Source organism: Equus przewalskii, chromosome 2, assembly GCF_037783145.1.
Source record: "Equus przewalskii isolate Varuska chromosome 2, EquPr2, whole genome shotgun sequence".
Classification (NCBI taxonomy): Eukaryota; Metazoa; Chordata; class Mammalia; order Perissodactyla; family Equidae; genus Equus; species Equus przewalskii.
Genome location: NC_091832.1, coordinates 100,874,979 through 100,889,869, shown reverse-complemented (window position 1 = coordinate 100,889,869; position 14,891 = coordinate 100,874,979). Strand labels below are relative to the sequence as shown.

Genomic DNA, 14,891 nt, shown 5'->3' with positions numbered 1-14,891 from the left:
TGGCAATTAGCAGCAGAGGCCAAATGACTTAATGTAATGGAGGTTCAGCAATGGCAAATTAGGTCAGTCAGGGTCCCATCAAAAACCAGATGGGGAGCTCAAACTGCAAGATTTGAAGAGAGTTATTAAAAGGGCCATTTACAGACGGGCAGGCAAGAGTCAGGGAAAACAGCAAGGGATAGTGCAGCACTCCAAGGGCTAGCAGTTACTACTCCTAGGCCTGAAGGGGCAAAGGGAAGGACTGGAGAAATTAAATTTACAAAGAAGGTTCTGCAGTCAATCCTTGGGGACGCAGCTTGGGGAATAAGGACTATGACCTCACTTTCCTCTGGCCTCCAATCTCCTACAGAGACCTCCCACTGCCTGAACCCACCGAGATACCAACAAGGGCGAGGGCATCCACTGGTGCAATCTGGACAGGTTAACCCTCCTGCGCGCAAGAGCAGGAAAAGGGTGGAGAGCAGACATGGAGGGGCAAATAGAAGCTAGGGGAAGTTGTTTCCAAGAAGCAGTATGTGGAAGCAGTAGTTATTAATGTGCATTTAAAAGACGGTCAACAAGGAGCCAACTCCCTTCAATGACATCAGTGGCACTGCACTACAGTGAAGATCCCAAACACCTACTATTGGGTTCTTTAGAGACCTTCTGAGGACACATTTACCCTCGGGACTAATTGCCTCAAGGAACTCAAGGGTGGGTTTGGGAACATATTTTGTGTTTTTTTTTAAAATTTTTTTGAGGAAGATCAGCCCTGAGCTAACATCTGCTGCCAATCCTCCTCTTTTTGCTGAGGAAGACTGGCCCTGAGCTAACATCCATGCCCATCTTCTTCTAGTTTATATGTGGGATGCCTACCACAGCATGGCGTGCCAAGCCATGCCATGTCCGCACCCGGGATGTGAACCGGTGAACCCCGGGCTGCCGAGAAGCAGAACGTTCGAACTTAACTGCTGCACCACCGGGCCGGGTCCTGGAAACATTTAACTGTTCTTCTAAATTGTTTTTTTCCTTTTTTTTTTAAGGATATGCAGTCACCAATCACCCTGAACCTGACCAAGCCTCACCACCAGAGCTACGCCTATGACCTTTGCCTTATTTTTAATGCCAAGATCTCTCCAGGAGGAGCTTAGGCCTTATTACTCTAACCTGTAGTGTGTGTGGAAGCATGTTTTCCAATTGAGCCTGTGCAAGCCAATATCCACCTCTCCCTTTTGAATATTCATTCCTTATCCGAATAAAAGGTCCCTGCTTTCCTTTGGCTGGGGACGCCATGACTTTGGAAATGATTCTGCACGGTCTCCGATTTGCTGCAACTATACTTTACTTTGTGAGACAACTACTTCTGGTGGAGAGTCTTACTTAACTTGTCAGGAGACGTACCCACTTTGGTTTCGGTAACACCTCCAGTTCTTCTCTCCCTTCAAGTACAACCTATTTCCAAGAAAGTCCTCCTGTGTTTCATTAAAGCACCTTTACGATTTTTCACTTTAAAAGAAAAAAAAAAACAGCAACAACAAAACCACCAACCATGGTTAGGTAGCTCATACGAATCTAACTTCGGAGAACCATTCCACACAAGCTTTTTCTCAAATGAATCAGTCTTTAATCCACAACTATTTAAACAGATGGTAAAAGACAATGTGCTCCCTGAGTCATACCGAGTGCGAATTTGTCTTTTGTAAGAGAGTCAACCATTACCTGGCAGGACTCCAAAAGGCTGATTCTAACAGGAAGAGCAGCTAGTTGGTAGTTAAAAACACAAAGCTTTACCAATAACGGAGCTAGTAAAAATGGAGCTTTTCTGGGAATACAGGTGGAAGTACAATCCCTATCTAATTGGAAATAGGTTTGGGAAGTTGCTTAGAGTCAAGTAAATTGGAAATTAATCATATGGAAAATATTGTTTACAACTGTTGTAAGGTATGAAAAATTTATTCATCTTAGGAAAACAAAGAATTTATGCCACTACTACTAAAGTCAAGTGTTTGCGTGGATCATGAAAAGCTGTGGGCTGCTCTGAAAGAAATGGGCACGCCTCAGCACTTGACTGTCCTCATGCATAACCTGTTTTGTGGACAAGAAGCCACTGTCAGGACCGAATATGAAGAGATAGAATGGCTTCCTATAGGCAAAGGGTCAGACAAGGGTGAATTTTATCTCATCTGTTTAATCTGTACACAGAACGTGTCATGAAAAACTGGCCTAGACTCAGATGAAGGAGGAGAGAAAATTGGTGGAAGAAACATCAACAATCTAAGATATACAGATGATACCATCTTACTGGCAGAAAGCAGCAATGACTTGAAAGGACTTCTGATGAAAGAAAAAGAAGAAAGTGCCAAAATAGGAATGCATTTGAACATCAAGAAAACAAATATCACCACTACAGAAGAACTAGACAACTTTAACGTAGACAATGAAGATATTGAAAGCGTTTAAAGATTTGTTTACCTTGGTTCGGTCATCTATTTATTTCTTTACCTACTTAAGGAAGATTAGCCCTGAGCTAACTGCTGCCAAGACTGGCCCTGAGCTAACATCCGTGCCCATCTTCCTCTGCTTTATATGTGGGATGCCTACCACAGCATGGCTTGCCAAGTGGTCCCATGTTCACACCTGGGATCCGAACCCCTGAACCCCGGGCCACCGAAGCGGAACGTGAGCACTTAACCGCTGCGCCAGCTGGCCGGCCCCTTGGTCATCAACTTAAATGGAGACTGCAGCCAAGAAATCAAGAGAAGACTGAGACTTGGAAGGGCAGCAATGAAAGAACCGGGAAAGATCATTAAGTGTAAGGAAGCGTCATTAGAGAATAAGGCCAAGATTATCCACACTCTTGTATTCTCCATTACTATGTACAGGTGAGAAAGCTGGACAGTGAAGAAGGCTGACCGGAAAGAAATGGATTCATTTGACCGAAATATGCTGTTAGAGAAGAGCTCTATGGATACCCAGAAAGACAAACAAGTGGGTCTTAGAGGAAATTAAGCCTGAACTATCGCTGGAAAAACTGATAAAATTGAGGCTGTCCTGCTTTGGGCACATCATGAGAAGGCAGGATCCTTGGAAAAGACAATCATGCTGGGAAAAGTAGAAGGCAGCAGGAAAAGAGGAAGACCAAACCTGAGATGGACTGACTGCATAACAGAAGCCACAAGCACAGGTGTACAGAAGCTGAGTAGGGCTGTTGAGGACAGGACACTGTGAACATCACTCATTCATGGAGCAGGAGCTGACGTGACAAAACTTAACTTCTGACTAAATAAAAATATTAATCTCGAGTTGAATGTGTTAAACAAGATTCATGCGAGGGGAGTCCTGCACAAATTTTCTGCAGAGTTTGGTACCCTAAAGGAAGCCAGGAGAAACTGCTGTCAAGTCCATACAAATGGCAGATACAGATATTTAGAGGGGGAGCTCCCTCAGCCAAAAAAAATCTCACCAGGCCGACCCGATTCTGAGCGACCATGCACCGGAACACAACATTATTAACTCATGAATACACGCACATGGAACCACTATAATCCCTCATTGAATCGGAGTGCCAAGTAGAAAGCTCTTATCAGATTTTTAAAATCAAAACATTCGTACCTTTTTAACATACATCCATCTCAGAAAAAAATATTTGGAACATGGTTAATTTGTAAACAAGTGTTCTCTCTACAAATTAAAGGAACAGGTAATAATTTTTAAAAAGTTGGCAAAATATGAACTGTTTGTTTTAGTCAAGAGCACTTTAAAAATATTTCAGCTCGTGGGTGGGAACCGGGGCGGGGAAGGGCACTAAACCGAGCATCAGGGCAAAGGTTTCAGAAATAGTTACCTACAGATTACACCGTTTTCATTTTGGACGCGGCTAAGATTACAGGTGACCGCGGTGCCCCAAAGCGCCAGGTGGAAACTTTTTCCCGGGGTGACGTGACAGACGGAAGATTCAAAGCAGCCCGCTCCGAGACCCCGGCCCGTTCTGGACGCGCCCAGGGTCGGCGGCCGAGACGACCCCGCCCCGCCGCAGGGCGTGGGGCCCAGCGAGCGCCCGCGCCACGTGCGTGACCTGCCCCGCCCCTCGCCCGCCGCGAGTCACAGAGGCCGGGGCGCGCCCCACCCCACCCCGGGCCGGCAGCCGGGGACTCGCCCCGTTCGCCCTCCTCCGGGTCGGCTGGCCGCTGGGGCGGGGCCGGCCCTTAGGCGGGGCGGCACCCAGGCAGGCTCGTCAGTCAAGCACCGCGGGCGGCGGCCTGGCGAGCGCACGAGCCGGTGAGTAGCCACGTCACGCTCATCCGGGAGGCCCCGCCCCCGCCCGTCCTCTCGGACCGCCCCCTCCACGCCCCCGCGAGCAGTTACCGGCTGTCGGGGCGCGCGCCTCCCCTACTCCGCTAGAGGTCCTCCGGCGCCGGCTCGCTGCGCGTCCGCCGCCGCCCGCGCCAGGTGAGGGCTCGCGGCTCCCGGCTGCGGCGCCCGGCGCGTGTTGGCCGGCTCGGAGCGTGCGCTGCTCGGGCGGGCTGGGCCGGCGGGCGGTTAGCGCTCCGTTCGACGCGGGGAGGGGCGGCACGCCGGGCGCTGCACGGCCTCGGCCGACGCGGGCGGCGGTGGCGGCGGCGGCGACGACGGCGGTCGGGCTCTCGGGTCCTCTGCCCCGGGCCGGAGCCAGTCGGTACCCCGGCGGAGAGGCCGGCAGCCGGGCTCCCCGGCCCCGGGCTCTCCCCGGCTGGGGCAGCTGCGGCAAGGAGACGATGTCTGCTCGCGCCCCGGTGCCCGCCGCTCACTCTCGGGGGGAGCTGTCCGCGGCGGCTGCCGAGAGGGAGTCGCTGTCGGCCGCGGCGAGCCGGCAGGCGGAGCAGCTGCCCCCGCCCGAACGGGAGGGCAAGGAGGCGGCGAGGGAGGAGAGGGCCGCGTCCGCCACCAGCGCGGGGGCGCGGGGAGAGCCGTCGCCGGTGCCGGTACTGGGACACAGCGTGCCCCAGGCGGCCGTGCCCGTGAGGCCCCTGGCGGTGCACCTGGCGCACAAGACCCGCGGGCCGGGGGGCCCCTTCGGCGGAGAGCCGCCGCCACCGCTGTCGCGGGACCCGACGATTAAAGACGCCCGGGAGAAGGAGGCGGCGGCCGGTCCTGAGGAAAAGCTGCGGCGGCCGCCGCCGCCCCCGCCTAAGGAGAATCCCTGGACCAAAAAGCCTCCCCAGCACCTGTCCCCCGCCGGGACGGGGCCGCCGCCGCCCCCACTGGAAACCCTGGAGGCAGGTCGGTGGCTCCCCTGCGGTGGGCACTGGGAGGGTGTGTGCCGGGGCGACTCGCGTGGCGGCCGAGGCTGGCTCGGGGCTGGGGGAGGGGCGAGCCTCCTTTCGCTGTCAGTCCGAGGTATTTCGTTCCAAGGTGTCATTCATTCTGCCTATTTACATAAATGGACATTTGGGAAGGGAGCGGCAGGAAGAGGTGGGACCTCGGCTCTCCTTGACCTGAGGGGGTGCGTAGCTTGGCGGCCCGCCGGGCCGGCCTCGATTGGATTGCCCCCACGTGTTAGTGACTTGGGAAAGCTAACTTTAGGTGGATCCTGCCGTTCATCCTATAGAAAAGTTTTTGTGGGCCTTTTGGAAAGGGTGAAGCAAGTCGGAACAAGGGGATTGATTTGCAAGTGGAAGCGCGATTGTGATTTTTTTTTTTTATTGTGAAATAATCGATAAGCTGAAAATCTCAGTATTTTCAAAACACTGCCAAGTAGTTGTGTTAAAAATGAGAGTCTATACTGTGGTTGCTGCTAAAATGCTTTGAGTTATGGTTGTGGTGGAAAATAATTGAAATGGAATAGTTGTCATGACAGTGGCTGGCACCTTGGGTAAATGGTAGTTTTCTAACTTTTGGTTAGGCTTCCTTCCGTTTAGAGGAGATTAGATTATGCCCCTGCACTTGATTGCTGACCAATGCAGTGTGGCCCTTCGTGTTTTATTTTGGTTGTAGTAACTGTAGGTTTTTTGTTTTTTTAAGTGGAAATACTAAATAAAACGAAGGCAAAAAGCAGTGTCTTCTAGTTTTGCTTTCTAAATTAATTTGTAGCCAATTGAACTTTTTATATAGAAATTTACAGCTGTTTATTTGCAAAGCTTGACTTTTTCTTAAAAAAGGTTAATAGTGGGAAAGGGAAAATTTGAGCATGTTTACAGGGTTGTGACGATCAAATGAAATGAAGGATGTGGTATGAATGTAAGTTGATCGTTACATTGTATTGTGGGTATATTAACATTTCTTCAGAGGAACTCCAATAGAGTGAGATTAGTGTTAAAACTGATATCTTTAGCTTTTATGCTACAATACTTATTATTCATAATAAATTTTGACATTTGCAGAAAAAGCTACTTAAACATTTGCTCTAAATTTAATATTGCCATCGTTCTCTCCTAGCTGCAAAGGTCTATTTGTTTACTACTATTAGTAAACTGAATACAGTATACAGTATACAGAATACAGTATATAATATAGATATAATTATATAATATAATATATTATTATATAATATAATTATTTATATATTATAATATTATTATATAATATAATATATATAATACAGAATACAGTATACAGTAACTGAAGAGAAGGAAAGTCTTAAAGCAAAATCTCCATAAAGTTTAGCAAAGAGAAAGACAGCCGCAGTGAATCTTAATGGCTGTCTCACCTCACTACTTTTAGACTTAAACACAATTATATATTGTATTCAGTGAACTACCCAAAAACCCTGAGGTCTTGGTTGAGTGTAAAATCAGTTTGATACGTTTTAAAAACTTTTAAAGTCAGGCTCAGGAATTTTAATTGGAAATGACCTTGTGAAAAATGTTTAACAGCTTAATATAATTAAACTACAGGTGCCTTCATTGGGGATTTTGGTCTTTGTTGGAGATTAAGAACAAGCTGATGCTTGATGTATGATGTGGTTCATGGGAATTTCAGTTTTGCTGATATCTCTCTGTAGGCAACTCTTTCTGTTCTTGGAATCCATTCTGTGCTCACAGGAGTACAGTTCTTCAGACTTAGAGTAGCGTAGTGACTTTATAGTCTCTCCCTAATACTGACTCTACACTCTTCTACCACAACTTCTATTTGTAGTTGAATAGTTGAGGTAACTTAGATGAAAGATTATGAGAAGCTTGGGTTCTACTCTAGATATTGTTACTAACTAGCTAGTTGATTTCTGGCAAGGGTTTTGGGCCTTGTAAATGAATGAAGTGGATGTATTCACCTCTTCCTGTTCTTACTACCACAGTGCCATCTATAAGCTGGGTGCTTTGGCTTCCTATTTTCCTAAGCAAATTTGCCACTTCAAGAATAATGAAATAGGAGCAGAGGACCTTTAGGGTCCAGAGTAGGTGCAAACTAGGGAGTGTTAAGTTAGCACAATAATCTATTAGTAGGGGGCCTGTATAATTTAGCCTGCAAACTGAGATACTCTTGAGAGGAAAAGAGGAGGATATAAATTATGCTGAAATAACAGACTTACACCATGTCTGTCCCGGGAAAACCTGGATTTAATGTCACTCTCTTAATGAAGTATAAGGATTCCATTCACCACATTTTGCCGGGAAGTTTATTATCAGAGAGAGAAACATTATAGGAAGTGTAGGGGAGTATTTTGGGACCGGTAATCATGAGTTTTCTCTGTTAGAACCTGCAGTTCTAACTCACCTGCAAGTGAAACATTCTTGCTTTTTCACCCCTTGTGAGATGCTTTCTTCCACGTTGGGGATGGTGCCGGCCTGTGTATAGCTGTTTCTGGCAATCCAGATAAGCCTTCTTTCAGCCAAAGCCTGGCCCACCCAAGAGGCCTAGAGTAGTGTCACTGCAGTCTTACATTCAGTCAGGAGACCAGAAAGACTTGTCTCCCAATCCATCCTAACATTTTTAACAGTAGTTTTATTTATTTTGGAGGCCTTTAATTAAAATCACAACATGGTATTTATTTTATTTTTATTTTTATTTTTTAAAGATTGGCATCTGAGCTAACAACTGTTGCCAATCTTTTTTTCCCCCTGCTTTTTCTCCCCAAATCCCACCAGTGCATAGTTGTATATTTTAGTTGTGGGTTCTTCTAGTTGTGGCATGTGGGACGCAGCCTCACAGTGGCCTGATAAGTGATGCCATGTCCGCGCCCAGGATCTGAACCAGCGAAACCCTGGGCCGCCGAAGCAGAGCGCGTGAACTGAACCACTCCACCACTGGGCTAGCCCCCAGTATGGTATTTATTAATAACCTGTAGCCTTGGTTATATTTTGCATGTTAAAAATCAGCTTTCTAAAATAATTTTAATTCTTTTACTCATGAAAACATAGTCTGTAAAAATATTGATTATTCCATCTTTTTTCATCCTTAGTCTTCTCTTATCCTCATCAGCCCTCTTTTCTCCCAGTGTTTGCTTCCCAGAAACCTCAAATAAGCTTACTGTTACTATTCTAATAACATTTTAGTAAGCTATATAAATGATACATAAATACACTCTTCTTGTAAAAACAGAACTTTTGATGCCCCTTTCACAAAAGAGATAATCATGTTACCAGTTTACTTGGAATATTCTTTCAGACCTTTCTTTTTTTTTTTGAGGAAGATTAGCCCTGAGCTAACTACTGCCAGTCCTCCTCTTTTTTGCTGAGGAACCCTGGCCCTGAGCTAACATCCATGACCATCTTCCTCCACTTTATATGTGGGACGCCTACCACAGCATGGCGTGCCAAGCGGTGCCATGTCCGCACCCGGGATCCAAAGCTGCGAACCCTGGACTGCTGAAGCAGAAGGTGCGAACTTAACCGCTGCGCCACTGGGCCGGCCCCCTCTTTCAGACCTTTCTATGCAGCTACTTCGAAATAGTGTTTTGTATATGTGTTTAGAAATAATATCATTCTCCATTTTTCATTTAAAGTGTTAGTTGATCCTTTTATTTTTCCTGTTTACAATTAGTGAGGTTTTAAAAATTTTTTATTGTGGTATAATTGACATATAACATTATGTTAGTTACAGGTGTAAAATATAGTGGTTTGATATTTGTATATATTTTGAAAGGATCACCACAATAAGTCTAATTAACATCTGTCCCCATACATAGTTACAAAGTATTTTTTTCTTGTGATGAGGTTGATTCTTTTTTTTTTTTTTTAAAGATTTTATTTTTTTCCTTTTTCTCCCCAAAGCCCCCCGGTACATAGCTGTATATTCTTAGTTGTGGGTCCTTCTAGTTGTGGCATATGGGACACCACCTTGCGTGACTCGATGAGCGGTGCCATGTCTGCGCCCAGGATTCGAACCAACGAAACACTGGGCCGCCTGCAGCGGAGCGTGCAAACCTAACCACTCGGCCACAGGGCCGGCCCCGAGATTGATTCTTTTTAATCTAAACTCCTTCAAAAATTTGCTGAGAAGTGGTCTGTAAATATAACTGATATAGTTGATTTAGCCATTTACCTACTGCTCAACATCCTTGTTGTTTCAAACAACATTTTTATATATACTTTTTGTATACATATCTGACTTTCTCTAGGATAGATGATGAGAATGGCATTGTTAGATCACAGTTTGTTAGTTGACAAGTTGCTCTCTAAAGTGACTGTACAAATTGATACTCTCACTTTTAGAGTATGAGAATTAAGTAGTTTTTAAATTTTTTAAATTTTTTAATTTTTTTGAGGAAGGTTAGCCCTGAGCTAACTACTGCCAATCCTCCTCTTTTTGCTGAGGGAGGCTGGCCCTGAGCTAACATCCATGCCCGTTTTCCTCTACTTTATATGTGGGACGCCTACCACAGCATGGCGTGCCAAGCGGTGCTGTGTCCGCACCCGGTATCCGAACTGGCCAACCCTGGGCCGCCGAGAAGTGGAATGTGTGCACTTAACTGCTGTGCTACTGGCTGGCCCCTAAGTAGTTTTTTTTAATACACTCTTGTACTGTAGCAAAATTTCTCCATTACTATATGTCTCCCTTTAGTATAATAAAGTCTTGTGAAATATTGATATCTGTTAGTGCATCTTCTTTTTAGTTGTGGGTCCTTCTAGTTGTGGCTTGTGGGACACTGCCTCAGCATGGCTTGATGAGCAGTGCTATGTCCAGCCCAGAGTCTGAACCCCTGAAACCCTGAGCCGCTGACGCAGAGCATGTGAACTTAACCACTCAGCCACAGGACCGGTCCTGTCAGTACATTTTCTTAATTAGAACTTTGCTAAAGACTATGGTCTTGAAAATTAAAGTGAGTAAAGTCACCTGTTATGTTGCAGTTTTTGTTTTCAGTATTCAGGCTATTCAAATGAATTCTTTTCCTTATCTATTTTTTTTAATAAGGTACCTTATTAAATATCTATATATTTATTTAGAATTATTTTCTTCTAGATTTCCAGGGTTAAATAACATTTTAAAGATATTGGAATATTACTCAAAAAAGTTGTACTGATATAGTATCTCACCAGTGATGTTTGAAAAATGGGTGTGTGTATTTGTTCATGTATATTTATGTATACTTGGAGCCATTAGTAGCTTAAATTTGTTTCTTAGGTTTCATCTGTTTAGAAAACATTTTTAAATTAATTTTTTAATAATTTTTTAGGTTGGCTTGCTTTTTCAATCTTACGTTTTCTCTAATGATATGCAAAGCAGTTTCCTCCATTTAAGTTGAAACGTGGAAATGAAAAATGTCCTTTCTTAGGCTTGTTTTACTTGTTCTCTATATGTATATATAAAAGTATATTTAAAACCTGGTAGACTCCTTTCCATGTCAATACATACAGATTTATCTTATTTCTAAAAGTTTTACCTTCTTTTGTATAGATGTACTGTAATGTAACTATCCCATATTAATGAATATAGAGGTAATTTAATTATAGTTATCAGCAAAGCTGTAGTGAACATCTTAAACAGACATATTTGTACCTTGTCTTGATTCCCAGATAATTTCCCAGAAGTGGAATTGCTTGACTTAAAGGTATATACATTTGAAGTGACAGATTACCCTTGAAAGATTTTGCTACTTCACATTCTTAACAGTAGCATGAGAGAAATGTCCGTTTTTTGGTAGGCTGGCCAATAATTGGCATTCTCTTTTTTTCTCAATATGATAGGTGACAAATGTTTTGTTGTTTTAGTTTACATTTTTTTATTAGTGCAATTGAGTGCCATTTCATGTTTGGCCGTTTGTAGTTCCTTTTTGAATCATCTGTTCATCTCTACCCAGATTTGTTTTTTTAAAGCTCAGTATCCTTCTTTTAAACAAAAAAGGCTGGATTGATGAGGTGGTCTAAGTGAGCAACACAAAGGACTTCCTTATGTTGAACTGGGAATCAGACGAAACGTATCCACACAGTTGGCGTTGTGCACCAGCAGGTCCCCCTTGTACTTCTGTTGGGGTTGAGGAGTCTGCCAGTGTGAAGTTGGCAGCATGAAGGAGCAGACGAGAAAGCTTGCTTCTGTGGACAATTAGCTCCCAAAGAAAAAGGGGAAAAGGTCCTGGCTGTGCAAGTTCAATTCTTTTCCTACACTCATTCGTCAGGAAACTTATTGTTTCCATGGGAGGAAATTGGGACTTGGGAACAAGAATGTTCTGGGAAAGTCTTCCTCTTGGAAAAGTAAAATAACTCAAAGGGCCATGTAGTAGCCAGTGTTAGGAAGTCATTCTTTCCTATCCCAGAGTATCCAACCACGTTGGCCAACACATTTTATCAAACACTCTCTGATGAGATTAAATTATAGTGTTGATAAAATAAACATTCTAATTACAGTGTGTACATAAAGATACTCCATTAATAAAATGTCAATATTATAGATGCCACAGAGTTAAAAGTAAACTTTTTCTATTATATTTCCTGAGGAGGAATTAAAGTTGAGAGATTAAAATTTAAATAAAAATCCAAAATTTTTGAGTCCAAACTAATTGACTAAAATCAAAATCTCTTTTCTTTTTATTTTTAAACATGTGAAGAAATAAAGTTCAAGACTCCTTCCTCCCCAACTTCTTTACTCACTTTTAGCTAGAGGTTATATTCAGTGTCTGGGTAGAGTATGGGACTATATTGGTTTTCAAATCAATGAAAAGATTATTAACTTTCTGTCATGTTCAAATATTTTTTTTCTCCAGTTTGTTAATAACTTAATGGTATTATTTAGTATTGAAGTTAAAAAGTTTGTTTTTACTTTTATGGGGTCAGAATAATTTTATCTTTAATTTCTGACCTTAATTTTGTGATATTAATGTCTAATTGATTTTTAATAAAGCTAAATAAAACTTGTATGTGTGGCCTATCCCTTATTACTTTCCATTACATCAAATAGTTTGTATAAGGCTGTATTTTGTAACTACCAGGCACTTAATTTATTTGTCTTAGCTATTTTGGGACATGTTTAACACTTTGTTGAAGGAAAAGTCCCTCAGATGTTCTATACTATGTAACTTTCATAAAATATACATAGTATTTACAGAACATCCTTCAGTCAAATTCTAGATAGTGTTCAGGAAAATATTGTTCTTTATTAAATTAGGTTTTTTCCTACCCTCTTATTTTTGGTCCTATTTGCCCATATTTTTTTCTACTTCATGTAATTTTTCCTCATGAAATATTTTATCCTTATGCACATTTACACATACACATATATTGTGTGTACCTAAAGTGTAAAGAAGAATAAAACAAATACCTGTGTACTTGCTATTCTGCTTTAGAAATAGATTTACTACAATATTCAAGATCCCTGTATGCCCATCTCTGCTGATGTCTTCAACACTCATCCCTCCTCCTTTGATAAGTATTCTGTATCTTATTTAAATCTGCTTCTGGGTTTTAACTCAAAGATTGCTTTATTTTATTATATGAATTGATTATTGCCATGATTTATGGGATTCATGTTTTGGTGAATTATTGTATTTTCTATGAATGCAGATCCCAAATTGATTCTACTTCTTAATATTTACTTTAGGGCATGTTTAGCTAGATGGCATGTCATTTTGCTAGGTAATGAACCAAACTAAAAGACAGGGTAAAGCTTCATTTGGAGACAGTATATATATGTGTATTTTTTATTGCCAACCACTGTGTTGACAAGATAGGGACAAGTGGTGATACCATGTTAGCCTCAGACAAACTTTTACAGAGACCTGTTGTATTTTTTATGGCTTGAATCTAGGTACAACCTAATATGGTTGCCAAACTTTGTTTTCAAGGACAAATAGTTTGAAGTCTTCTGACTTATTTTCTGGATGCTCTTTGATGAATGTAAATGTATTAGTTGTATAGAAAAATGTATCCTGTTGGGAATTGAGTTACTAACTTTACTGTATTAAAATATGTTATATTGCCAATTTTTCATGTTGTATTCTGTTAGTGAAAGGATTGGTCTCTCACTTTGGTGAAACTAAACTGTTAATATTTCCCACTTCTTGATTTGAACTCTGGAGACTGATTTGAATCTATATTTGAAATGTAGTTGATTTCTTGTTAGGAATTTGAATTTCACAACTTTGAATTTTGTTGGGAATGACAACTACACTGATTTACTGGCATTAGTATACTAGTTATTTGGTTAAATATATTTAATGAAGTGGTTGTAAAACAATTCTGTGTATTTTTTTTAGAGCTCAGTTCCCCCAAAATTATAAAAGCAGGAAAACTCAAGACAAAGAAATCCAACAAGGTATGTCTTTACACAAAATAGTCAATTATATTGATTTTGAAAATTGTTAGGAACTCTTCTTAGATTATTGTGTATTTTTCTTCTAGTTGTATCATTGATGTTAGTTTAAAGTTAATATACTAGATAATTGTAGTCTTTATTCAAATTCCCATATGTCTCTGTGTATATCAATTTAGTCAATATCATTAAATCGTACTAGAAGTTGGATCATAAGACCAAAGCATCCTTATTTCAGTATTCTCTTGTTTGAGGAGCTTTTGGGTTAATTTGGCAAGTGCCTGCCTTTTATTGAATGTAGGTGATTTGTAAAGTTGCTTTCATGTTTAGAAAATATTTTTTCTGTATAAAATTTCTAATTTGCAAACATAACACTTATTTATTACTTCTTAGGCTAGTGATTTCAGCGATATGGCAAATTGGCCAACACCAAGTGAATTAGTGAACACTGGAGTAAGTATTGTTTTAAGGCTTTTTTTTTAATAAAGGGAAAGTATTCTCATTTAAACATGCAGAATTTATTATACTCCAGATTTAGAGAATTACGTTAATAAAGAGGTGCTAAAAACTCAACAACTACCCTCTTTATAGTTTTATCCATTTTTTGGATACCTGATTTCATTCATCACACTGCCTTCATCTAGTTGTATTCTCAAGCAGAAATTTTACTTTTGGAAGGAGTGGATACCATGCTGTCATCTTCATGTAATGCCTACAAATAGATTAATTTTTAATATAATATGTCTAATTGAAGCCCATTTTGTGTTTCAGAATTAATGCTATATATGTTTTCTTTGATTTATAATCCTTCAATATGTGTTGAAGTGCTAACTATGTACTCATACATATGTATGCATATATATCATATCAAGAAGTGTTCAATTAATGGATTTTTAATTTAATTTTAACTGTGAAAGAAGCTCTAAAAGATGGTTCTGAGAGTCTGTCAAGGGGCTTTTTAGAGGAGTGTAGCATATGTTATCTGGGTATGTATTTTCTTTTGGCACTGTACACTTTGCTATTTTTAATTTGTGCAGTATTATTGGTGTGCAGGTGTAGCTAATATATATTAATTTAAACAACTTAATTGGTATATAAATGACATGTAATAAATTGCATGTGTATAAAGTGTACAATTTGATAAGTTTTGACCTATATAAACCTGTGAATCCATCACCACAGTCAAGATAATGAACTTAACCATTACGCCAAAACTTTCCTCACACGCCTTTGTAATTTTCCCTGTCACATTCCCC

The 14,891-nt window shown here is 41.5% G+C and overlaps 1 protein-coding gene and 1 long non-coding RNA gene across 51 annotated transcripts in view; one reads left to right on the top strand and one right to left on the bottom strand.

The window, feature by feature from the left end:
- LOC139081817 (uncharacterized) overlaps positions 1–4,027 on the bottom strand; it is a 28,958-nt gene extending 24,931 nt beyond the window's left edge. Inside the window, exon 1 of the long non-coding RNA XR_011537199.1 lies at positions 3,828–4,027. This is a non-coding gene — a long non-coding RNA (uncharacterized lncRNA). The remainder of the gene's footprint in view (positions 1–3,827) is intronic.
- Positions 4,028–4,067: 40 nt separating this feature from the next.
- Positions 4,068–14,891, top strand: part of LARP1B (La ribonucleoprotein 1B) — a 138,610-nt gene continuing 127,786 nt past the window's right edge. For 26 of the 50 annotated variants that reach the window (XR_011537174.1, XR_011537181.1, XR_011537178.1 and 23 more), the window contains exons 1-3: positions 4,407–5,238; positions 13,580–13,638; positions 14,029–14,088. Coding sequence is in view for 33 of the 50 variants with exons in the window: in XM_070609092.1 (XP_070465193.1) it covers positions 4,734–5,238; positions 13,580–13,638; positions 14,029–14,088 (624 nt within the window). In the remaining 17 variants the exon portion in view is untranslated. Of the gene's footprint in view, positions 5,239–13,579; positions 13,639–14,028; positions 14,089–14,891 lie in introns of all 50 variants that reach the window. The other 24 variants (XR_011537176.1, XR_011537175.1, XR_011537188.1 and 21 more) reach the window with 4 other exon arrangements.